The sequence below is a fragment of the Sciurus vulgaris genome, assembly GCF_902686455.1.
Source record: "Sciurus vulgaris genome assembly, chromosome: 18".
NCBI classification, from domain to species: domain Eukaryota; kingdom Metazoa; phylum Chordata; class Mammalia; order Rodentia; family Sciuridae; genus Sciurus; species Sciurus vulgaris.
Window position 1 is genome coordinate 2612978 of NC_136479.1, and position 26212 is coordinate 2639189.

The 26212-nt window shown below is 47.1% G+C and overlaps 3 protein-coding genes and 1 pseudogene across 4 annotated transcripts in view; 2 read left to right on the forward strand and 2 right to left on the reverse strand.

Moving 5' to 3' along the window:
- Window positions 1–4217: 4217 nt before the first annotated feature.
- The window catches only part of ZNF200 (zinc finger protein 200), a 52072-nt gene continuing 30077 nt past the window's right edge, over window positions 4218–26212 (reverse strand). Inside the window, exons 5-6 of the transcript XR_013760677.1 lie at window positions 14060–14187; window positions 4218–4336 (exon numbers count right to left, since the gene is read on the reverse strand). The gene's annotated coding sequence lies outside the window, so the exon portion shown is untranslated. The remainder of the gene's footprint in view (window positions 4337–14059; window positions 14188–26212) is intronic.
- Window positions 10351–11790, reverse strand: LOC306649490 (tRNA-splicing endonuclease subunit Sen15-like; annotated as a pseudogene). Its single transcript has 2 exons — window positions 11786–11790; window positions 10351–11451 (listed from the first exon to the last, which is right to left on the reverse strand). The product of its transcript is annotated as a tRNA-splicing endonuclease subunit Sen15-like (transcript).
- On the forward strand, window positions 15961–17010 carry LOC306649659 (olfactory receptor 1F1-like; the record flags this gene model as incomplete). Its single annotated transcript, XM_079120800.1, has 1 exon — window positions 15961–17010. Exon 1 carries the CDS (start codon window positions 16108–16110, stop codon window positions 17008–17010), a length of 903 nt encoding a protein of 300 aa, XP_078976926.1. The 5' UTR covers window positions 15961–16107.
- LOC306649491 (olfactory receptor 1F1-like) lies at window positions 23654–24783 on the forward strand (the record flags this gene model as incomplete). Its single annotated transcript, XM_079120516.1, is given in 2 exon segments — window positions 23654–24745; window positions 24748–24783. Coding segments are annotated over 2 exon segments (957 nt in total). The 5' UTR covers window positions 23654–23824.

Sequence of the window (26212 nt, forward strand, 5' to 3'; positions counted from 1 at the left end):
CTCCAGTCGCACCGCCCTGCGGCGATCCGCCGGGACCGGGGGACACCGGACTGAGGGGCGCAAGGGCGGCTCCCCACCTGGTGGGGCCCAAAGAGTGGCTGGGGTCTTGGGCTCCCTCTGCGTCCACTCCTGCCCAACTTGCTCTTCCTGATGGCTCTGAAATGCGACTCTCCTAGCCGGAGGATGGCCGGTCGTCATAAAGTGTAGTGGAGGACACTGTCCGTGTGGCTCGTTGGTCTAGGGGTATGATTCTCGCTTAGGGTGCGAGAGGTCCCGGGTTCAAATCCCGGACGAGCCCTCCCTTTTGACAGTCATACCCTGTTTTCCCTCCTCAGATGTGGGTCAGAGATTTAGGCCTGAACCCTAAGAGCCCAGCTTTGGGTATCAAAGGAAGGTAATTTTAAAAAAGATCTGAAACTGAAGCTGCCCAGGGCCACTCCTTGACGTTTAATCGGAGCCCGGTGCCTGGCAAGCTGCTTCTGTGGTTGACTTGGAGGCAGGGAGGGAGTGGCACTTCTCCAACCCTTGAAAGCCAGACCTTCGCATGCTGCCAACACTGTGGTTCTCCTCCCACTCCCTCTTCCACTATTAAGGACTCTTAAGATTATGCTGATCCCACCCAGATATAATCCAGAATAAGCTCCCATCTCTAGGTCATTTGGTTAGCAATCTTAATTCCACCTGTGATTCAATAATTTAACTTTGCTACGTATTCTAACACATTCACAGTCTGGGAATTAGGACGTGGACATCTTGCAGCAGGTGGGGGGCATTGTTTTGCCTGTTACAGACACTAAACCCTGTCCACATGCCCAGCTGTGCTTTTGTTGTTTAAAGAAGGGACATCAGTGCAGAGCAGTATCTGTGAGGACTTCGGCCTGCTCCCAGGAAGCTTCCAGCATTCTGCCTGCAACACCTAGGATGCGGCAATTTTGCCAGTATCCGAAACAACTACTCCTGCACCTAAACTTGGAGAACCTCAGGAAAGAGGTTCTCTCTTTGGATACAGGAAGGCTGGTCACGCTAAAGGTAGACTTTTTAGTGGAAAGTGGAGAACACAATTTATGTTGGTGCCCTCTGGACAGAGGCTCTGGCCCTCCCTCTTCTCCAGGCTCCAGACTCTCAACTGGTGGTAGACGGAGGCAGCTCATGGCAAGCTGCTGCCCGGAGGTAGGAGCACGGAAGGGAGCAGTTCACTTCAGCCCACTGGATGTGGCAGTGGGGCTCAGGTACGAGGACACAATCAGAGACAGACAAACTGACATCCAGACAGAACACCCACGCTGCACCCCCGAGACTGGACCGTCAACCTCTTGGGTTCTCCCCTGGGTATAGCCCTGTTGCCTGGTGGGCTTCCTTCGTGTGATCTGGATGAGTCCAGTTCTCCTGGGCCTCTGTCTCCCTGAGATGCAGAGGCCCAGAGTGTGGGTGTGAACTGGGATCCTGGGGGTGAAGCCCATGCTCTGGGGAAGGGGAGTCTTGGGCATGGGTTGGCTCTGATGTCACCCCTGGACCATCTTGGAGCCTCAGCTAAAACTCTGCTAACTCATTCAGAGCCCCAGCTGGATTCCAGTTCACTGACCTGCTTCTCCTTTGTACCAGCTAAATTCTGAACTTGGTGTCACTGGGGCTGGCTTAGTCCAAGGACCTAAGCCTCTTAATGTCAGCGTGTAGACATTGTTCTTTTTTAGGTTTAGCTTTGAGGGAACCGGGCTGGGGAAGCACAGAGAACCCAGCATCTGGGCAGATGTCCAGGAAGCATCTCCTGGTGGGCACAGCAGTGACGAGCTGCGGTCCCAGATTCATCTGCACTTCCCACCAGCCGGGTGTGGTTTTGTTTCCTGGGTCTGACTGCATAGGTGTTTGTGGGATATGAACAGGATTGGGTGCACGCCTGCGGCAGGCTTGTTTTGCATGGTTAGAAGTCGGGGCAGGAGGCAGGGCCCTGCAGCACCGAGAGGAAGATGGGGATCTCCACTGGGAGTGTGGGGGGAAGGAGATGGGAGGAAGCCTATCAGCCCCAGTCCCTCTGTCCCTAAGTGTCCCTCGGTGATTTCATCCCTAGGTAGGGCTCTGTGTGAGAGACAGGCACTGCGCCTCTCCGACCCTTGGCTTCACTCCTGGGTTCTTCCCCTCCGTGCTCTATCTGGTGGTAGAGGCCGAGGTGGTGCTGGAAGGTGCAGGGGGCGTTGGAGGTGAGCGCAGCCGTGAGGGGACTCCCAGGGGAACCTGGCCCAGATCTTTAGACGAACCTGTTACCTCATCCAGCCTTCAGTGCCCTCAGCCCATTATATCAATTTTTATAGCCAGCTCCCTCAACAGGGAAGCCCGGCTAGCTCAGTCGGTAGAGCATGAGACTCTTAATCTCAGGGTCGTGGGTTCGAGCCCCACGTTGGGCGGCTTGGTGTTTTGGTATCTTGGAGTCCTAAAATACTGAGCCGGCGTTTACCTCCCGAGGGGAGGGGAGGCAACACTCTCTGAGTGGCCTGGGGGTCACTGCTGTGCTCAAGTGGGGTCCTATGTAACTCTGGACAGGGAAGGCCCTGGCACAAACTTTTACAGCAGAGGGTGGGTTTAGTGAGGAGACCAAAGGGCAGACCCAGAAGCTTGGGAGCATCAGCTGCAGTGGTTGCGGCGAGTATGGTGGACGCCATTGGACTGATGAGGGGTGTGTTGGGGGGGGACACAGGGGGACTAACAGGGAGCATCCCCGGGCTAGGTGCCTCTTTTCCAGGCAGTTCCGAAGCCCGGCCCTGGGGTCTGCTGTCCCAGGACACGTGGGGCTTTAAGAAACAGTAGGGACAGTTGCTGGTGTGGCTCGTTGGTCTAGGGGTATGATTCTCGCTTAGGGTGCGAGAGGTCCCGGGTTCAAATCCCGGACGAGCCCTAGAGATGTGGAAATCTCATTTTTGGACGGAGACGCTGGGATACCCATGGAAGCAGGGACTAATTGTTCAAAGACTCAAGTTGTTTTCTGATACCTTTAAACTTTTAATTGTAGTCCTGGGGTCCGCAGGACATGCAGGTGCAGCTCAGGGTGGGAAAGAGGGGGTGTCCATCGGAGGCTGCGATTCCCAGAGCCGCGCACTGTGCAGCGATGCCCGGTGCATTCCCACGCCCTGACCGGCCGGCAAGCCCTCCTCCCCGCCCGTTCCTCGCGCCCTCACCGGAGCCTCCCGATTCTGCTCTGGGCTCTGCCCCAAGTCCCCAAAGGGTCTGTGGACAGGGCCTGGGCAGTCCTGGAGCCCCGCGTCCTGGAGGCCTCCTCCGCGGTGGGGGTCTGGCGGAGAGTGACTTTGACGCCTAATGAAGTGGAGTCCTCAGCGCTGCTTTCCCTGAAGGGCAAAGGCTCTCGGCTTCTTCCGATGGCAGCGGGCTAGACTTCTTGAGATCGATCATCTCCGTCCTAAAGTTATTTCCTTTCAAAAACTTTCATTTGTTGGTTTTAAAAATTGTTAACAGATCAGGCGCGGTGGCGCACGCCTGTAATCCTAGCCACTCTGGAGATGAGGTAGGAAGATCATAGGTTCGAGGCCGGCCTCGCCAATTTAGTGAGACCCGTCTCAAGATAAAAACCAACAAAGGACTGGGGACGGAGGTGAGTGGGGAAGGAGGTTCAATTCCCTAGTGTCAAATAAATAACACAAAATAAAAACCGTTAACATAGGTGAAATGCTTCAAGACATTTGTTTGGACAAAACTTTTTTTGGGGGGCGGGTGTATGACCCCCAAAAGCACAGGTAACAAAAAACAAAGTTTGACAGATAGGATTACATCAAATTAAAACCTTTTGAACTCGCTGGGTGCGGTGGCACAAGCCTGTCATCCCAGCGACTGGGAGACTGAAGCAGGAGGATGGCGAGATCAAGTTAGCAAGAACCAGTCTCAATATAAGGGCTGAGGATATGGCTCCGTGGTTAAGCCCCTCTGGGTTCAACTGCTGAACAACAAAGAAAGCAATTAACAGAGTGAAGAGCTGACCTGAAGACAGGGAGAAAATATCTGCAAACTATTGATTTGACAAGGGATTAATTTCCAGAGTAACATAAGGAATTCAAACAACTCAATAGGGGGAAAAAATCACCAATCATTATGGAAATAGCACTGTCATATGATTCAACGATCCCAGTCTTGGTATATACCAAAAGGAACCGAAATCAGTACATCTCAACGTTTATTGCACAACCATTCAGGAGAGCCAAGGTATGGAATCAACCTAGGTGTCCATCAGAAGATGAATGGAGTTGGTCTGGTTAGCACATGCCTATAATCCCAGCTGCATTGTAAGTTTGAGGACAGCCTCAGCAATTTAGTGAGACCCTCAGCAACTTAGGTCCTGTTTAAAAAAAAAAAAAAGATAAAGAAAATGTGACATATACATACAGTGGAGTATATTTGGCCATATAAACGAATGAAATACTGTTCTTTGCAGCAACATGGGTGGAACTGGAGGAAACTATGTTAAGTGAAATAAGTCAGCACAGAAAGACAAATACCACATATTGTCACTTACCTGTGGAAGGTAAATAGTTGACCTCAAAGAAACAGCAAATAGAATAGGGGTTACCAGAACCTGGTAAGGATGTGTGGGAGGGAGAGATGGAGAGAGGAAGTTAGTGGGTAAAGGGATGTCGTAGACAGAAGGGATAACTTCTAATACTTGTAGCACAGCAGGATAACTATGTGCAACAAAGATTAACTGGATATTTCGAAATAGCTAGTAGAGAGGATTTTGAAATTTCCCAACACAAAGAAATGACATATGTCTGAGGTGATGTGCCAGTGACCATGATCATTACACATGTACACATGTATCCAAATGTCACAATATACCCAACAAATATGCACAATTACTATGTTTCATTCAAAAGTAAATATATTTAAATAATATAAAACTGCATAAAATAGCAATGATGCACACTCTAAAAAAAGTTAACATCAGTGGCTCACATCTGTAAAACCAGCTACTTTGTAGGCTGACACAGGAGGATTACAAAATTTGAGGTCAATCTGGGTGTTTTAGTGAGATCTTGTCTCAAATGAAAAAGGTCTGAGAGTGCAGCTTAGTGGTAGAGCACCCTGGTTTAATTTCCAGCACTGGAAAAAAAGTCAACGGTTTTAAGGAAATTACAAAAGAAAGCACTCTCAGAGAGACTCAAAATTTCCACGAACATTAATGGGATTATTGGGACCAATTGTCTTGCTAAAAACAATTTAAAATGCTGGATATTAAAAATAGAAGAGGTTGTCGCTCCCTCTGGAGGTAGCCCGTATTCTTCCTTGAGTATGTATCTACTTTCCAAGAACAACAACAACAAAAAACCAAAAACCAAAAAACAAACAAACAAAAAAACTTGGCTAGGTCTGAAAAAAATCAAAATAAAAACACAAAAAACAAAGCCTTAAGAGTGGTTCAAGAGCTTTCAGGACAGTAAAGAAATACCAAGCCACATTTAAGCAGAGGAAGGAACAGGGAGGGGCGGGTAGAGCTCCAGGTCATGACTCCCCAGGGTGCATTTGCCAGCTCCATAAGAGATTGCCATGGGCTCTGGGCACAGAGGAGAGCCCAGACCTGCTCCAGGTGGCTGGGGGCCTCCTTAAGAGGTGACTGGAAAAAAGTAAGCACAGAAATGTACTCCATCAGGATCTGGCCACCAGCTGTTTCTGGAAAGTGTCTGGCCTGGGGCAAAGGATATCCTAAAACGTTGGGTCCCCCAAGCGTCTCTCCAGGACTTAAGCACTGCCCACCTCCACTGCACCGTCCCAAACCCTCAAGCAATGGGTTCCAGGGGAGAACTCCTTGCCCAGCATGCTTCAGGGGGGCTTGATCCCCAGCAAAACCACCCACCACCCTGTCCCCCCACTGCCAAAAACAAATAAAAAGAGAAAACCTAACAAATGTGCAAGAACCATGTAAAAATGTTGTAGGGCTTTTGAAAATGTACCTTAACCTAGTGATCCCTCAGTGGGTCTGCTCTCATCCACCAAGCATGAATTAGCAGTCCTGTGCCTTCTGAGCCTCAGTGCTGTGTAGCATTTTTGCCAAAAGTATGTAAAGTTAATCTGATTATAGGAAAGCAACTAAGAGAGGACAATGGGGCAGGAGGGGGTAGGGGAAGGAAAGATAGTGGACTGAGACAGATAGTATTCATTGTATACAACCATAGAAATGAAAAGTTGTACCCCATTTGTATACAATGAATCACAATGCAGTCTGTAAAAATAAAAATAAATTTTAAAAAAGAAAGCAACTAAGAAAATCCAGATTGTATGACGTCTGTCTACAAGACAACTGGTCTGTGCATAAATATCAATTTGTCCATAGTGTTTTTTGGGGCCCCAGGGATTGAACCCAGGAACACTTTACCACCGAGTCACACCCCCAACCCTTTCTTCTTCTGCGACAGTCTTGCTAAATTGTTTAGGGCTGGCTTCTGAACCGCGATCTTCTTGCCCTGGAATCCCTGATCCTGAGCCACCAGGCCAGGACAGTTTCTCAATAATCTTTAAAGGCAGATCTGGCTCCAAGTCGCCAGCCTCGAGTTGTTTTGTCATCGTCAGCTCTTGGGGCTCGGTTGCTGCGGCAACCCGAGCTTCCTCTTTCTCCCGCCTCCTGCTGAAATGCACAGGATCTTAAGTGGTGAGCTGGTCCCCAGACCTCCCCCATAGGAAGGAAAGGGCGCTCCAACAAGAAGCCAGAGGCCCAGTCCCCTTAATGACGACCCTCGCCTCCCAGGCTGGTTGGCTCCAGATCGCCAAGGCCGATTCTTCCCCAGAGTCGGCAATGTTGACGATAACGGGGACGCGAGGGGTGGTGTCCCTCTGAGTGCCCGAAACTCCCTGGGGCACAGGATCTCGAGCAGCCCCAGATTCTGCTCGATTTTCACCACTGGACAGATTACAAGCCACCGAGACTAAAGGAGGGCGGATTTTGAGAAGATTTCAGGCGTCGTGTCCGTGTTACCGAGGATGTCGCTTTGGGCACCGGCACGGGGAAGGGCTTTTGTCGGGAGCTCCGCAGCCCCTCGAGCGCGGTGCCTCCGCACCCAGCCTGCCCGCCCCGCTCCGGGGTCAAGCTCTGCGCGTGGCGTCCAGCCCGGGCGCGCACCCGGCGGCTGAGGAGGCTCGGACCTTGGCCTGCGGTTGGGGCTGAGAGGATGCGGGGGTCGCCTCCCTACGTCGGGCGGCGTCTGCTCCGCCCGTTCCCTCCTAGCGCGGGGCGCTGCTGGTTCTAGGTCAAGCGCTGGGCCCGGGAGCGCAGCCTAAGGGCCGGCGGGGGCGCCCTCAGCTCGCCCACTCGTCCTCCGAAGGAAAATCCGAAGCGTCCGGGAGCCCGGGAGGCCCTCCGCGGGCACCTCTCCAGCCGTGTCCGCAGAGCCCGGGGGACGGAGGAGCGAAAACGCACCAGGGAGAGGCGAGCGCGGTCTGCAGAGGAGACCAGTTCGGGTCCAGTTCGCTGCTGCGTCCCTGGCGACCTGGTTTGAGCCTAGGATGTCGTAGGGGCTCAGCCAGGTGCCTTTCAAGAAACGTCCAATCCCGGGCCATGCTAACCACCGCTGCGAGTCGACACTCCGTCGCCCCAGTGGCCTAATGGATAAGGCACTGGCCTCCTAAGCCAGGGATTGTGGGTTCGAGTCCCACCTGGGGTAACGTGGTCGCAGTCTCTAGCGGACTGGAACTGCTCAAGTTTTGATTTACATAAACCGGCGAGGTGAAGAAGTAAGTGGAAAAAGCAAACGACCTCCGGAAGACCTTAATCTGGAAATCTCCCCGCCGCCCCACAATAAAATGTTCCATTCACTACGGGAAGAAAGCAGGACTGTACCCAGTGCAGCAAAAGCATTAAGAAATAAAATAAAAGTGCTTTCAGACACGGTGGAACGTGCCTATAATCACAGGTACTGTGGAGACGGAGGCAGGAAGATCACGGCCAATCTGCGGGGGGAAAGGGCTGGGCTGGTTGTTTCCAGAGTGGGGTGTTTTATTGAAGCAGTTTGGTGGGGTGGGGATGGGGGAATAACTGTCAACAGGGAAGAACTGAATAAGTTTTGTTTCATTAACATTGTTCAGGGGTTGGGGTTGTGGCTCAGTGGTTCAGTGCTCTCCAGTGCATGGCACTGGGTTCGATAAAATATAAATAAAAATAAATAAAATAAAGGTATTGTGTCTATCTACGACTAAAAAAATATTTTTTAGAAAAACATTGTTCAGCCTCAGAAAGGAGCATTCAGTGCATCTTGGTTGACTGCGTTGATGGACAGGCAGTAACTGCAAAGACCCAGCTCTCTGTATATGCCTGCTGTGAAAGGCTCTCAAAACTCCCTGCCAGAGGAGGGGAGCAGAGAAAAGACTCCAGTCACGTTGGGAAAGCATGCAGGTCAAAGGTGAACACAAAACGTGGAAAGCAGGTACTATTCCTTCAACAAGTGAGTGTGTAAGAAGTGAACGGCCCTTGCATACTTGGTGTCCTGGGTAAATGATAACACCGACTTGATCTGGGCTATGCTTGTGGATGATTTTTTTACTTCGATTTCTATTTCAGTACAGCTTCTTCTGCAACTTTATAGTTTCTACAGGAAAGGAAAGAGCTTCTCTGGGGGTCTTAGTGTCAGTCCAGGATTTGGGGGTCTAGCAAATTCTGTCCTGATTGGCATGTAACTCAGGGAGCACTCTGTGTGGGAAAATCAGGTGTCCTCCCCATACCAGGCCAGTTGGGCTCTGGGAAGGGGGATATGGAGTCTGGGCATGTGCTTCTCGCTCAGAGCATGTTGGGTCCAGGACCAAATCTTAGACCAGTTGCCTCTGGGCCTCACTCCCAGAGGGCAGGGCAGAGGGCCTTGCTCTACACAGGCAGGGTGGCTCTTGGAATAGGGGAGAGAATTACCATCCCTAAGAGGAGGGCTAGTGCAGTTTGTGGTTGGGTGAAGCAACATGCTGGCTTCAACTGGAGGCCTGGAGCTCAGGGTGGGAGGGAATGGAAAGGCCCGCAGCGATGACCTCTGAGCTGGAATGCACCCCTCTACCACACCACCTTGCTGTTCAGGTGCTTTACCACTGGGCCCCTTTCCCCCCTTCTTAGCTTTTAAAAATCTGTTTTGTTAATTGCTGTTTCCCAGTGCAAAACCCAATGCTATTAACTCCCAGGGCTAGTTCTATTGGATATCATTTTCCTTTTCAATTTGAAGGTCTTTGATTATTTCCACTGTGCCAATGATATACAGCCTTGCTGTGATCATTTTGATATGATTTCCCAATTATAGTTAGGCAGACTGTAGATGTTAGGCTTTGGTTTGGCTCAGTCAGTATTCAGTCTAGCCCTCCTTCCTTCTCTGCCTCTCCCGTGGAGTCTCACAAGCTAGCTATGTGCTTTTCCACACTAGCTTTTCCCTTGCAGCTAGTGGTGGCCCTATGACACCATTTTGCAAGGAATAGTATCTAGTAACCAAGATCTGGGTATTAAGGGTATTCATTGACACTGGGCTGTCATTGGGTATAGTTTTTTTTTTTATGTATTTTTATTTTAAAATATTTTATTATCAAAGTAACAGAAATAAAAGTTAAAATATTGAGGAAAGATAAAGTTATCCATTTATCGCTCTGCCATCTTACTGTAACCACAGTTAATAATTTCATCTACTTGACCATTTTTTTTTTTTTTGCAGTGCTGGCGATTGAACCCAGGGCCTTGTTCTCGCGAAGCAAGCACTCTACCAACTGAGCTATCTCCCCAGCCCTTGACCACTTTTTATTATGTACTTTTGGTGTGTTATTTGCAGCCAGGATCACATTCATTCGTACACTTTTCTATCTTATAAGTTTTTAACGTTTTCTTATGTTTTTCATAATATTCACCCATAAATTTAATGAGTACATAATATACCCTTCATAGATCTGTTTACTGACTATTTACCTTGACCAGGGGATGACAAAGGATAGCCCCACATTTGAAAATAAAGTTTTATTGGCACACAGCCATGTCCATTTGGACACATAATATCTATGGCTGTTTTCATGCTACAAACGTTAGTGTTGAGAAGTTATGACGCAGACAAAATGGCCTGCAAAGCCTAAAATATTTACTCTCTGGCTCTTTGAAGAAATAGTGCTGATTGACTCCTCCCTAAACTTCGATACTTTGAGTTATAAAAGCAATACCATTTGGACAATTTTTGTGCATATTATTTTTCATACTTGGGCAACTCAATTGGAGGATATTAATAAAAGAGGAATAACTGGGTCTAATTAACAAATACATTTTAAAAACTGCAACTATCCCTCACTCTCTCTCATAATATTCCGGCTCTGATATGATAAGGACGCGGCGACGGGATGGAGAGGAGTGCGCAGCGCTCTCGTAGGTAGCTTTCTCTGGTCTCTATCAATCCTGACGTGGGAATTTACACTCTTGACAAGCATATTTTTGTTTTGATTTAAAGTCAACCAAAGAGGGAAATAACAGTAAGTGCAACAGAAAAACAAACCGATTCAAAGAAATCTTTTACTTTCTACTAAAGATGGAAAAGCAGGCAGAAATAAACTCCGCATGTCAGAATGTACATGAAGTACCAGCCCTAGCTGGCTGCAGAGGCCAGAAGGCCCTGGGGCAGAGTAGGGGAAGAGGTGGTGGTTTCAACCAGCCACTTGGCTTGTACGAATGTGGGTGACGAAGAGGCACAGAGTAGATCTGAGCACAACTGTAACTAAACTGTCTCCAGTAAGAGTTCCAGAGCAACAACTCTATAGTTTCAAGCAATACAAATTCTTCTAGCTGGGAAAGTTTTATTCTTGAGAAAGAAAACTTATGGAATGGAAACATTTAAATCAACTCTATCTCTGAGATAAAAGATAAAGCAGGTGGATGGGTCTCAAATCCAATCTTTTATGAATAAACTGTTGAGAAGTGCAGATGTCATCTTCTAAGGGGAATATTCTGAGGGTCTGGCAGCACAGACCCTTCAGTGAGTTTGTAATAGACTGTTGTAGAATCAATCAGGTTCCACCATGGCCAGAGTGAAAGACATTGGCAAATCCGGATCTGCATCACCTGGTAGTTTTGGAGATGCCTTCAAGATGCCCCTTATCCTTTGATGGTTGAGAGAAGCAGAGATGGGTGCCGGCAACACGGTCTGTGACCCTTCCTCTTCTATCTCAGTGCCAACCAGGCAGAAGAGCTGGAGTTCAGGTAATCCTACAACTTTTATTCTCCATGAGATCCAGGTAAACCAAGAATGCTATATAAACTTGAGTGGCATCTCCTATGTTTAATTCCATCATTTCTAAATACTTAGGGTGGGTGCTCATCCAGGCGTCCTGCGGCGTCCACTTGTGAGTGCGACGCCATTGCCAACGCCGCCCGAGGCCAGACCGCTACAGCCGGGAGCCGGCTCAGGATCACCCCGCTCCTCCAGGCCCGCCCGCGACACTCCTGGGTATAGGTTTTTTCCCAGTCCCCTGTAAAAATCTTAAAACAGCTTACTAGCTTATGTCTGTCTGCTAAGTTCCTTCTCCAACCCATTCGCTCAGCCTTGCTGGCAATGGACGCTAGTGGACTGTGGATTCTGAATTTGGGTTCATGGGCATTCCTTCCCGCTTCCATTCTTCAGACCTGTTTGGGGAGGCCCTATCCTCGTCCGTTTAGTTCTGGGATAATGAGCTGGATTCTCACGTGGAATGTGTGCTGATCAGCTTTCCATCTCCATAGTAAATATCTGAGATGGTCAACTTACAAGGAGAAAAGGCTCTCAGTTTTGGAGTTCACGATGTATAGACTGGGGTGAGGGAGCACGTCATGGCAGCAGTGCGAGGCAGAGCAAAGCCGTGGTGCAGGACCGTGCACTTCATAGCTGAAGGGGCGGGAGAGAGATGAATAAAAATTGTGGCATAAAGGATTGGGTTTATGGGGCTGGGGAGAGAGCTCACTCAGTAAAGCACAAGGCCCTGGGTTCGATCCCCAGCACCCCAAAAAAAAAAAAAAAAAAAAAAAAAAAAAAAAAAAGATTGGGTTTATGACCCAGAAGGACCAGAATATTCCACTCTCCCTTTCAAAATGGTTGATTCAGGTTTGGTTGCATGACCCAAGAAGAGAGGGTCATGCAGCCAGCCTTATGTGAGGTTAATAAGTCGACATTGGTAGAGAGAAGTTCTATGTGCCCTGTTCTATGCTAGTCTAGGAGGATGTGAGTTTGGAGCAGCTATCTTGCTGCCAAACAGAGAGAAAATCTACAGAATGAAATAGAACAGAAGAAAACAAAGTAGAGAGATACAGGATCCTAATGTCATTATTTGGGTCCCTGAATTTAGCCCTGCCTGAAAACTAAGGCTTTGTAAGAAGACACTGTACTTTGCAATTATATCAAACAATAAATTCCATTTCTCCAAAAGGCTGATATGAGTTGGTTTTCCATCACTTGCAAATAATGCCTTTACTAAATTAATGAGTATACTTCCCACCCTATCTTTCATAATTAGCTGTATGGGTTGTTTCTTTTGTGGCCAATTCTGGAGACAGGATAGACAGAACTTGATGTCTAATAGCATGTGTCTGATGAAGATATGAAACCTCATTAAAACCCGAGGTTTCAATCTTGAGTTATTGGGAGCCACCACAGATTAGTTAGAGGAACACATGGTTTTCAGAAGACATTACTCAAAGGATTTGACTGCCACTTCTGACTCAGAGTTTCTGTGGGGGTTTTTTGGTTTGTTTTCTTGGTACTGAGAATTGAACCCAGGGGTGCTTAACCATTGAACCACATCTCCAGTCCTTTTTAGTTTTTATTTTGAGACAGGGTCTCGCTAAGTTGCTTAGGTCCTCATTAAGTTGCTGAGGCTGGTCCTGAACTTGTGATCTTCCTGCCTCAGTCCCCTGAGTAGCTGGGATTACAGGGGTGTGCCACTGCATCATGGCAGGTATGTGGTTTTTACAAGTGATTCTTTAATTTACCAATCCAGAATAGTAAACTTTACAGTGCATAAGATCAAATGCTTTACAGACATCATACAGTCAGATCTTGCCTTCAAAACAGCTGTAGAGGAAAGGTCGTGAAGATTGATACCCACTGGGATCAAGAATTCTCATTTCTTCACTGGAGTCCATGTTCTATCAACTTATAAATAGACTCAACAGTGATTTCCATTTCTCATTTATCCCTACTTAAGATACAGGAGAAAAGACTTGTCATATGACCCCTTATAAAAATGACTTGACATATGAAGATAAGTATGTGGCACTATTTCCAAATGATGTGTATTGAGCAGAGTCAAGTTTGCAAATGTGATTTGATACCTGTAGTTTCTATTTTGTAGAGTGGGCCCTAGCCCATCGCACTGATGAGGTAGTTATAAGATGTCTAACAAAAATCATCTCATTGAGCCATCACAACTCGATAAGGTGAATATTATTTCTCCACTCTACAGGCGGTGACATTTTGTGACAGCAAATGAGAGAGGTGAAGCCACGTGTGGTGGTGCATGCCCGTGACCCGGCAGCTCAGGCAGCTCAAACAGGAGCATCGCAAGCTTGAGGCCAGCTTCACCTGAACTTAGAGACCCTAAGCAACTGAGTCAGACCCTGTCTCAAAATAAAAATAAAAAAGACCAGGATGTGGCTCAGTGGTAAATTGCCCCTAGGTTAAATTCCCAGTACCCTTCCCCAAAAGAATGAGATAGGCGGGCTCTCAGGGAGAGGAGGAGACCCTCGCTGCAGGGAAACTGGGATCTATGAGCATGACGGGCCATACTTGGCTCTTCAGTTAGAGGAACAAAACCTGAGCGTGGGCTTGGACCAGATCAAGCAGAACGAAAATATGAAATTTAAATGTCACCAGATTCAAAGACCTACACAGTGTGCCTGTGCGGATTTATGGCTAGACTGCTTAACCAGGAAGAAACAGCCTGAACCCCAAATTTGAAGTGATTGACATGGGACTGATTTTCTCAGTGCTGCCTGGGAACCTGCACTTTTCACCCCAGGGAAGCCCTGAGTCGCGTCAGAGCTGCACACTGGGGCGGGGACTCTCTTCTCTGACAGGCGAGGGCACCCTGCCTTCGGGGTGTGCACCTTTGCTTCGCTGTCCTTGAATGCATCTTTGCTTACCTTGCTTTTGATGCATTCTGAGGTTCTTTTCAGTGGTGTAAGTCAAGAATCTGTCTGGGCCAAGTTGAGGTCCTTCTGCCCCCCTGGGGCCCCTGTGCAGTGACAAGAAGAGGTTGGTAGCTCACCCAAGGTCATGTAACAACTGATAATGATGGATCTGGAAGTTGAGTACAGGTCTGTGAGAATACAAAGGAAATTCTTTTAACCTCTATACAGCCTCACGTACATTTCCCAGTAGGGACACCATCCCAGCTGGGTGAGAGATGCAATACAGAATTCTGAGTTTCCTTTAGCAGAAAGGCTTTGCCAATGGCTTCCTGCAGGGTTGCATCATTTTCAGTGTTGCCAACCATGAGGCAGAGTTACATAAGTCAGACGACAGGTCTTTATGGATGGTGTTGGACCACAAAGAGCCCAAGAGGAGAAGGGACAATTACTCTCCACTAGTCTCTAACAAGGCTCTTAGAGAATGTGGCCCTAGTGGCCACGGAGGCGCCTATAAAGCACTTACCCTGGGACTCTCCTTCTGGCACTGGGGCTGGTCCTGCCGCTCCAGCAGCTTGTTCATGCAAACTTAGCCTGCAAAACCCAAGGACAAGTCCTCCCTCAAACCAGTAACTTCTGGCCAGGTCTGAAAAAGTGAAGCCAGTCCAGGACTTCCGGTGACCGTGAGGACTACTTCTCCTTCTGGGTAAGAGCCAGATCAGAGGACCTTCATCAGTAACTACTTGCCAGCAGAGAAGCTCACAGGATACTCCTCAGTCTCCTTCTTTCTTTCCCTTTCCCTCCCTCCCTCTCTCCTTTCTCCCTTCCTCCCTTCTTCTCTTCCTTCCTTTTTCACCAGGGGTGATTGAATCCAGGTGTGCTCTACCACTAAGCTCAACCTCCAGCCCTCTTTATTTCTTATTTTAAGACAGGGTTTTGTTATGCTGTTGAGGTTGGCCTTGAAATTGTGATCCTCTGCCTCAGCCTCTGTACTGAGTCACTGGGATTCCAGGTGTGTGCCACTGTACTTGGCCACTTCTTCGAAAAATGGAGCCATAAAAATAGTCCTGAGATCATTGGCAGTACCTTGAATCACCCATCACGATCAATGTCTGTTTCTTTTTTTTTCTGAGATCCTGACTGGGGAATAGATATGGGCTATTTCTGCCCATACCTCTGGGTCATTTCCACTTCAGCTTTACAAGTCATATTCAGGGACCTCAGTGGAAATAGCCATGAAAGCCTGACTCAGACCTCTGTAAAGTGCTCTGTAAAAGTGAGCCCAGAAAGAAGCAGCATCACTGTCATTGTCACTCTGGGAGCAGATATTGACTGCTCATGATCTAATCCTCTGAGCAGATGGGTCAGGAATGTTCAAATTACAGAAGATAAAGTGGAGTTCTTTTCTCTAAGGCAACAGCACTAATGATATTGATGACATTAGTACTAAATACTAAATGCTCGTTGCATGACAGTCTCTATGAAAATCACTTTATGTCTTCTCTGGAACTCCTTGTAAATACTGGAGTCTCTATTAATATTCCTGTATCCGTAGTATACTTACTTACCTAGTATCCCTAGTATACTTACTTCTTACAAATAAAACGTATTGGTAGAAAGTTTGAACAGTACAAATAGTTTGCAACAAACCTACAGTCACAACTCCTCAGTGTCCTTCCAGAGAAGCTGTCCACCGATTCATAAGGAAACAATTTCATTTTTAAGGAAGGAATGGAGGCACAAAGAGGGCAGTCACTGTATAAAACACAGGGAGCAAAATCCTAACCCATACCTAAGTTCCATGCACTCTCTTCCTGCAATCTTTTAACCCTTTTTGGTTGTTGATGGACCTTTATTTTATTTGTTTTTATGTAGTGCTGAGTTGAACCCAGTGCCTCACTAGGCCAGCCCCCTACCACTGAGCCCCAGCCCCAGTCCTGCAATCTACTCAATTGCCTCATCTTAACCATCACGTCCCAAGCTTTGGAATTTATCCATCTTTGTCTCCAGGCCCTGCTTCCAGCTCCATGAGAGGCACAAATCAGTCAGGCATCTCCGAGTTCCTCCTCCTGGGTCTCTCCAGGCAGCCCCAGCAGCGGCAGCTCCTCTTCCTGCTCTTCCTGATCATGTACCTGACCACCATCCTGGGAAACCTGCTCATCATCCTGGCCATCAGCACAGACTCCCACCTGCACACCCCCATGTACTTCTTCCTCAGCAACCTGTCCCTCGTGGACATCTGCTTCTCCTCCACCACTGTCCCCAAGATGCTGGCCAATCATGTCCTAGGGACGCAGACCATCTCCTTCTCCGGGTGTCTCACACAGATGTATTTTCTTTTCATGTTTGTGGACATGGACAATTTCCTCCTGGCTGTGATGGCCTATGACTGCTTTGTTGCCATATGCCACCCCTTACATTACACAACAAAGATGAGCCATCAGCTCTGTGCCCTGCTGGTGGCTGGATCTTGGGTCATTGTCAACCTGAATGTTCTGCTGCACACTGTGCTGGTGGCCCGGCTGTCCTGTGCAGACAATGCCATCCCCCACTTCTTCTGTGATGTGACTCCCCTCCTGAAACTCTCCTGCTCAGACACACACCTCAACGAGCTGACGATCCTCACCGAGGGTGCCCTGATCATGGTCACCCCGTTTGTGTGCATCCTGGCTTCCTACGTCCACATCACCTGTGCTGTGCTCAGAGTCCCCTCCAGCAGGGGCAGGTGGAAAGCCCTCTCCACCTGTGGCTCCCACCTGGCTGTGGTCTCCCTCTTCTATGGCACCATCATTGCTGTGTACTTCAACCCTTCCTCCTCCCACTCGGCTGAGAAAGACACTGCAGCTGCCGTGCTGTACTACAGCCTGAGGAACAGGGACTTGAAAGGGGCTCTAAGAAGAGTGGTGGGCAGGAGGGCATTTTCTGTGTGATGAGAGAATCAAGACTGAATCTCGTTCCCAAGCAGCTTTGCTCATCACCAGTTGAGTGTGATGCGGAAGTGGTTTGACGCCCAAGCCAAGCTTTTCCTTTTTAGGTGGTCTGTTTGGAAGATCACGCTACATGTGCATTCGGATACTGCTATCACCCAGGAAGCCTTTACTGTGCAAATCAACCACAATCTCTGGAGATAGGGCCCCAACAAAGGATTAAACACACACACACACACACACACACACACACCTCGTGTGATTCTAGAGTGCAGAGTGGAGGGTCTACCTCCGCCTTCTCTATGTGTCCTCTATAATGGTCAGACATGAAGGCTGGTCACAGGATTAGTTTGAGACACAGACCAACGAACGCGGAGTGAACTCTTAGACTAATGTGAGTAGCAGCATCTGGGGTGAGACTCGGAGGCCTGATTTGGTGCATGACAGGAGCTTCAAGGGGTGCAGGAACACATAGGCGAGGGAACCTTTAGTAGCCTCCTGATTGGCTGCCTGGCCTCAGAGGCGGGCTTAGCTGGCAGTTCGGGAATCTGTGAAAGGCTGCTTGACCTCAGGGGTGGGTCTTGCTGCGCTGTTGGGTATCAGGGAAATAAGCTCACATTGACTACTCCCTCTGCACAGACCTACAGCCCTGCTCTCCTCTCTGAGTAGCAACCGCAACCCACGCCTTCAAGAGCTAAGTCAAATGGCACCTGCTCCTCTGTGAGACCCTCCTGACTCTCTCTTCCGGTTCTCACAGCCCGATTTTTCTTTGCCTTAGTCTATCTCCTCCACAAGGGCTTTCCATAGATTCTGAGCTCTCCAGGCCCAAATGCAGACTCTACTCCCGTGGTATCTCCAAGTCTGGCGCAGCTCCTGGACCAACAACAATAATCATCTTTAGTTGAGAAACAAAAACAAAAACGAATGAACGAATATTGTCTTGACTTTTTTTATTGTGGTACTGGGGATGAAACCTAAGCTCTGGGATATGCTAGGCAGGTGCTCCACCACTGAGCAACATCCCCAGTCCTTTTCATTTTTTAATTTTTAGACAGGGGTTGGTAAGTTGGTCAGGCTAGCCTTAAGCTTGCAATCCTCCAACCTCAGCCTCCTGAGTAGCTGGGCTACAGGCATGGAGCACTGTGCTTAGCCACCTTAACTTTTACTTTAGAAGTTTATAAACTCTCCCCATTAAAAATATAATTTTTGGTATTTGAAAGGTAATACCCAACTGGTGACACTGGCACATGGCTGTAGTCCCAGCACTTGGGAGGCTGAGGCAGGATTATTTGAGCCCAGGAGCATTCTGGGCTAGCATGGGAATACCAGCAAGACCCCATGTCAAAATGGAAAGATTGGAGAGGAGAGGAAAAGAAAAAGGATAACAGAGAATGAAAGTGGGGAGAGAGGGAGGTGGGAAGGAGGAAACTAACACCCTGAAACAACAAAGTCATAACATAAAATGAAATTAAACTGTGCCCCTGTTGCTCAAGGAATACTGAAGTTCTGGGCTGGGGAGATAGCTCAGTTGGTAAAGTGCTTGCCTTGCAAGCACAGGGCTCTGGGTTTGATCCCCAGCACTGCAAAAAAATAAAAATAAAAATAAAAAAAAAACTGAAGTTCTATACTGGGAATATAGTTTTATAAAAGTTGACTACAATTTATCCACATAATTTTGGGTTCTGATTTTCCACTCTTCTTCCTATGTTAGTAAAGGCTTTAGGAATGTGATTTTAGTAGACAGAGTATTCCCTCACTTGGACACATTGTAACCTGTCCATTCCCAAATGGAACAATTTCAACTGTTTCTGGAATACCGCTGTATACTTCCTTGTGTGTGATCTTTGTGTTCCTATTTGCCACAGGAAGCCTGAGTGAACTACTTCTTCAGCTTGGAGCAAAAATAAACATCATCATCCTTCCTTGCTTGTTCTTTATTTTTGCCCAACCCCACTTGCCATTACTGGCAGGGAACCAGTGCCTCCCTCTTGGCATTAAGGCAGCCAGAATTCAGTCAGGGGAGTCAGGACCAAGTTGGGTGCACCCACCAGTATGGTCTGATGAGTTGGTAGCACATAGTTCAGCTCCCGAAGCTGCATCTTTTTGGGTCTGCTGGTGTCCTCTCCACTGCATTCTTGATGTCCATGATCTACAACCCTAGGGGGCCATGCAAGACCCACCTAGGGTTCAGATAACTGCTATCTGCATTCAAATTCCCTTTATTCTCCATTAACATCTGAGTAGGGGCCATGGTGGATACACCCACTCATAGTGGATGACCCCACTGCATCTAGACCGCTCTCCCATGAATGCTCACTTCAGGTTTGCCTTTCTTCCTTTGCAATACCCTCTGTGTTCTTGAGGTCTCTTTATGTGGAAAAGACTTCTATCAAGTTTTTTCCCACAAAAAAGCTATGTCTGTAATATAGAATTCAAACAGGTATCTATGCAGATGGTAAGATTCAGAGCCCTTGTTTTCTCTTGATTCAGTCACCTAGTTTGTAAAGTCTAATAACTAACATTCATTTTTTTTCTATGTGTTCACAGCTTTTACCTTTCGAGTTGGTGTGGGGTTCTGGAGGGCCTAAGAGTTCAAGAATGTTATACACTCACTCTGGGTTTGACTTTCTCCTGGCAGAAGATCTTTTGCCTCTGTCATCTTTTTTTCCTCTGAAAGCACACTTAGTTTAATAATAATGTTCCCAGCTTTAACTTCTTTTAGCTTGTGTTTCTTTTTCTCTCAGACTTTCTGAAAGAGATTACTTGGATGAAAACTTCTTTTCCTGGTGAATCAGGATCTTCTTTTCAAAAAAGCTTTCAATGCATGAGAACTCATTAGAATACACTGTACCCCTAGAAAGAGTAGCCTATAATGGATGCCTCTATTTCCTACTAAAAACAAACACAACCCACAACATTTTGTTAGTATAAACTGCTACATGCTTGGTGGGAGACAGTTCTCCAGGGGTCTCTTGCTTTTCTGCATGCGTCGTGAATAGAGGTATCAGTTGCTTTTAGACAATCTCTTTAAGGATGTTTGTGTACTGAATGGCCTCTAAGTCACTCTGTCTTTTCTGTGCTTGTTCCACCCTTCCACCCTAATTCCAGACATATTGCTTGCTTTTCCCCAAAGAAGCAAGGCTGTTTTGTGGGCTCATCTACTTCCCTTTGCCTAGAATACCCTCCCCCATTTTCTCCCTACCTTGTCTACCCTTTGTGGAAATCTCTCTTTCAAATTTGAGACTCCACTTAGGTCCTTCCTTTCCCTCCTGCACCTTCTCCCAGTGGGGGCAGGTTACCCTTTGCTTTATGCTGACAATGATCCCTGAAAGATGCTGCTGGGTGGATGCCGTGTGCAGTACTACTATGCGTTGGATCTTAAACACCCTCAGAGGCTCATGTGTGGAAGGCATGGTTCAGCTGATGGTGCTGTTGGGAGGTGGTAAAACCTTGAGGGGAGGGGCTTGTGGAAGGGCGTTAGGTCACTGGGGGCATGTCCTTGAAGGGGATATGGGGACCTCGGCCCCTTCTTTTTCTTCCCAGATACCATGGTGTGACAGGCTTTGCTCTACCACATGCTTCCTGCCCTATAGGCTGAAATCAGCAAGATCAAAAGACCATGGACTGAACTCTCCAAACCCATGAGCAACATAACTATTTTCTCCTTCTAGTTGATTTTGTCAGGTATTTTGTTACAGTGACAAAGCTGACTAGTACAGCAAAAAAAAAAAAAAAAAAAATCTTTTCAGGAATGAAAGACTTTCCCCCTAACTGCTAGGATTGTTAGTGGTAGAAGACTCCCAATTTTTAGGCTTATCAGAATATCATCTTGCAAAATCTGAGCTCACAAATTCCATTAATATAGAATTTAGGTTTGTTTGGATCACTTTCTTCCCTTGTTTTTTCATGTTGTTCACATATCTTCCCCTCTAGCAGTGCAGATCTGGGGTACTGCAGTTTTCCCCCATAGGCTTATAGTGACCCTATAGGTTTCCAAAACCTCTTCTTTAAGGGGGAAATCAATATTAGCAGTACCCAATACAGATAAGATGCAGCCCTAAACCAAACTGCCCCTATGAAGACGTTAACAATATTGTCAAAATAAACAGAGAAAATGAGTTCAATTATTATCTACAGTATTCGCAATAAGGTCTGAAGTTTCTAATGGAGGACAGAGAGAATGGGGAGGGGTGTAGGATGTAATTGTTATTGGGATAGGAAAAGAGTACATAGAAGTTCTAGGTTGTAGAAAGAGTGAAAGTGTAATCAAAAGAAGTTGGTTGTTAGCATGAGAAAAGGGAGAAAGAGACTGAGGAAACAGGTAAACAAAAGGAAAATAGAGGAAGAAAAATAAAGAAATAAAAACTTAAAAATTTTCAAAAAGGAGAAAAAAAAAGAAGAAAAAAAAAAAAAAAAAAAAAACCTGCACCATAACAGTCATATAGTATTCAAGCCTCCCAGTCTTCAGTAGCCTGATGCATGAGAGGTACCTGACAATGAGCTTCCAGTCTCCAGCAGGCATCTCAGGATGGGATTTGCCCCACCTAAAGATGGGAGATACAGCTTCCAGGATTATCCAAGATGGCTGCTCTGGCTTCCAAATGTATTGGCAAATAGGGAGCTGCAGCTTAGGGTGTGGACGTGGTCAGTCCTGAAGGCAGGGTGTGGTTAGTCGGGCTGAGGAATCCTGGAGACGGGGCTCCCGGGCTCCGTCAGTCTGGCCAGGGGTCCAACAGTTCCTGGCTGTTGTCTCAAAATGGCGGCAGCCACATGTAACCAAACCTGCAGGTACTGTGACAGTGGACTTCCAGGCAACAGCAGGCAGCTGGCAATTCACTGGCGGTCTGCGGTTTGTCTGTAGGCTACCGGCGGATGGTTGGCAGGTAGACCTTGGGTGGTGGGTGATGGGTAGGTGAAAGGCAAGCGATGGGCAGGCAAGAGGCAGGCAAATGGCAGATGATAGGTGCCAGTCAGTGAGCAATCTGCACTCAAAAAGTAGTCGATATGCTGACAGACTGCAGGTGATCACAGTAGAAAAATGGGGTAAACAGCAGGGTATCGATAAGCAGCAAAGACTGCCTCACTGAGAAACAGATATCCTCTGCTTGAAACCCTAAACCAAACTGCCCCTATGAAGACGTTAACAATATTGTCAAAATAAACAGAGAGAATGAGTTCAATTATTATCTACAGTATTCGCAATAAGGTCTGAAGTTTCTAATGGAGGACAAAGAGAATGGGGAGGGGTGTAGGATGTAATTGTTATTGGGATAGGAAAAGAGTACATAGAGTTACGGAGCGACAAGGAATGTAGCCTCCCTCTAGTCTACCATCTTGGATCCTGAGCTCACAAATTCCTTCCCAGGAAGCCTGCACCCAATGGTAAATCAATGCTGAGGTTCAATTGCCAGGTTCTAGCACCCCAGCTGAGCTGAGCAACTCCACAATGCCCCACTCACCACACAGAGCCTGTGTTGACCAGGGGTTTCCATTACAAGTGAAGGTTAAACTGTGAGAGTTAGATGCCCAAAAGGCATCTACTCCACAGGCCTGAAATTTGTAAACTGTAGCCTGCTGTGTTATCCCAGAGATAGCCTGTGAGAATCAGGCCACGATTAAGCCATCTAAGTCATGTGCTCTTAATGTTCCCATCTGCAAAGGGGAGAAGATACGGCGTCAGTAACCTTTGACAGTGTGCAGACATAGTAAAGTAAGAACTGCAAGAAACAGAGAGATACACCCATGACTGAATAAAGAAAGGGGATAAAACAACTAATTTGCACATCAGTGGGCACAGGCCCACATCACCAAAGTGATGAGGCTTGAAGTCCCAAGGGATTCCATACAGATTTGTCTCCATCACTATGGATTCATTTCTAATATCTTTAGCTTTTGACTCAAGAGTTACATCTAAACTTTGAAATACTCTTTGTCATCATTGTTGGGTCCAAAGGGACCAAGAAAGTAGGTGGCACAATTATTCTCTGCTTGTCTCTAACAAGACTCTCAGGGAATCTGGTCCCAGTGGCCAAGAGGCTCCTACAAATACCTGCCCTGAGATTTCCCCAAACATCATTCCTGCATGGAAGACTAAGTCCACTAACACCTGCTCCTCACTCACTCAGGACCTGCTGACATTTCCAAGACTCCAGTCCCTACAAAAAAGAGCAGCTCTGACCAGTCATGTCCACATGGAGAGAAATAGATAGCCATAGCTCCAAGCTCCCCGGTAAGGTTGCAGCAGTGGAGATGTAACTATTTGTTTATTAAGACATGGACTTCTTTCAGGAATCTCATGTGTCACATCTTACAGAAAAAGGAAGTAGTAGAGGGGTCCTGACTTCACTGGCTGTCACTTGAAAGAAACTCAGTAATAACAGCCATTTTTTCTGTGCCTTTACAAGCTACTAAGGAGTTGGGTGTGGATAGAGAATGAGAAATGTAATCAAAGACACATGGTCTTAGATTCTTGGCATTAAATATACAAAACAAGTGGCTGGGCTGTAGCCCAGTGGTAGAGCACTTGCCTAGTGCCTGTGAGGCACTGAGTTTGATTCTCAGCACCACATAAAAATAAATAAATAAAATAAAGGTATTGGGAAAAAATTCTTTAAAAAATATACAAAAGAAGAATCAGCGAGTCCAGTAGGAAAAGCATCAGATGGAGTGTTGGAAACTGAACGTGCGGGTGGGGTGGTCCATCCTGTTTTAGCAACTCTGAACAGATTTGCAGATGTGGACCTGCTGGAATTTGATCGCATCCTAAACATTGTGCAGGTTTTGAATTCGCTGTCCTCTGCTTATCTGAGCTCAGAGCATGAGAGGCACAAACCAGTCCTGCATCTCCGAGTTCCTCCTCCTGGGACTCTCCAGGCAGCCCCAGCAGTGGCAGCTCCTCTTCCTGCTCTTCCTGATCATGTACCTGGCCACCGTCCTGGGAAACCTGCTCATCATCCTGGCCATCAGCACAGACTCCCGCCTGCACACCCCCATGTACTTCTTCCTCAGCAACCTGTCCCTCGTGGACATCTGCTTCTCCTCCACCACTGTCCCCAAGATGCTGGCCAATCATGTCCTAGGGACACAGACCATCTCCTTCTCCGGGTGTCTCACACAGATGTATTTTCTTTTCATGTTTGTGGACATGGACAATTTCCTCCTGGCTGTGATGGCCTATGACCGCTTTGTTGCCATATGCCACCCCTTACATTACACAACAAAGATGAGCCATCAGCTCTGTGCCCTGCTGGTGGCTGGATCTTGGGTCATCGCCAACCTGAATGCTCTGCTGCACACTGTGCTGATGGCCCGGCTCTCCTTTTGTGCAGACAATGCCATCCCCCACTTCTTCTGTGATGTGACTCCCCTCCTGAAACTCTCCTGCTCAGACACACACCTCAACGAGCTGACGATCCTCACCGAGGGTGCCCTGATCATGGTCACCCCGTTTGTGTGCATCCTGGCTTCCTACGTCCACATCACCTGTGCTGTGCTCAGAGTCCCCTCCAGCAGGGGCAGGTGGAAAGCCCTCTCCACCTGTGGCTCCCACCTGGCTGTGGTCTCCCTCTTCTATGGCACCATCATTGCTGTGTACTTCAACCCTTCCTCCTCCCACTCGGCTGAGAAAGACACTGCAGCTACTGTGCTGTACACAGTGGTGACCCCCATGCTGAACCCTTTCATCTACAGCCTGAGGAACAGGGCTTTGAAAGGGGCTCTAAGAGTGGTGGGCAGGAGGACAGGGTCTTACTGATGAAAGCACCACGGAGCTATTGATCATTCCCAGGCCCAGAGATCTTTGCCAACTCATCAAAATGTAGCAATCTATTTCTCAAAGTTTTTTCAAAGAATTTAGTATAACATACTCAGTGAACTCTGATATTTATTTCTAATTCCTATGTTTTAAATGCTTTCACAGGAAAGCCAAGCATTTCCTTGCTAAATGATTGTCACTCTGACAGCCTACACAGCACAAATATTTTTTACCCCCTTTTGAAAATGCTCTCAGAATCTACAGCACTACAGTTCTGGCTGTGTGTTAGTAGCACCTGAGCAGCTTTGAAAATATCTACCTGATGCCTAGCCAAACTTCAGCCTTTGGAATTGGAATCTCTGGGTGGGACCTGGTTGGTGTTTGCCCTGCAGGTTCCGCAGTGATTCTAACATGCTTTCTCAGTCGGTCATCATGCTGCTTTGGACGTCTCTTAGGGTTGCTCATGAGAAAGAGTGAGCCCAGAAACCCTCAAGGAAGTCTGAGGTCTGATGTAGGTAAAGCCAGCGGAGGTAAAAAACAGAGCCACTGGCAGTTCTCTGTACGGCAAAGCACTGTATGGGAAGGCTGGACCTTTGTCCATGATTCACAATCTTGGGTCTCACTTAGAATCTGAACCCACCTCACCATACTGTCTCATCCTCCAATTTGACCATCTTACCTTGTGGGGGCATATTTGGCAAAATATGCACCTTTGATTTCAAGGGTAAAAGCATCATTTGCTGTTTTGTCTGTCTAGGATGGCTTCTTCTCCCTGGAGAAAACCCTCCCTAGACCTACAGGACCCAAGTCACTGTCTCCTGCTTTTTGAAACCTTTGCCAGTTCTCCTGGGCTAAGACTGTCATCCCCTTTTCCAACTCCCCAAGAAAACTACTTTGAGTTTTGTTTGAGTTACTGTACATGTGAGACCATCTAGTCTGTTTATGGCTCCTTCCTCTCCCCTTTCCTGCTTCATCTTTAAGATCCTCTCAAAGATGTGATCTTCAGGACTCACGGACATACTGGGCACCATGGTGTCCCATGAAAAGCCTGGCTCCCAACACAAATTACACATGCGACCCATTTTTAGTGAATGAATGAATCAATGAACATCATCTTTCAATTTGACATACTTAGGCAAGCAAGAGGCTTTCAAAATTATATTTGGCAATTGAAATATTATATTTGCACATTGTAAAATAATTAAGAAAGTGTAAGGAAGATTTGTAAAAACTTGAAAGAACTGTATTTGTGTGAGTCTGTTCTGGACTGTACTTGGTTTCATAGATCTATATGTCTATCCTTTAGCCAATACCACACAACTTTGCTGACTCTAGATTTGTGATAAGTTTTAAAATCAGGTTAAAAAAAAAAAAAGAAAGTGTAAGGAAGAAAATTAAAGTAACTTGTAAAATACTTCTAAAAGTCCATGAAAATAATTTTAACCGAAGTTG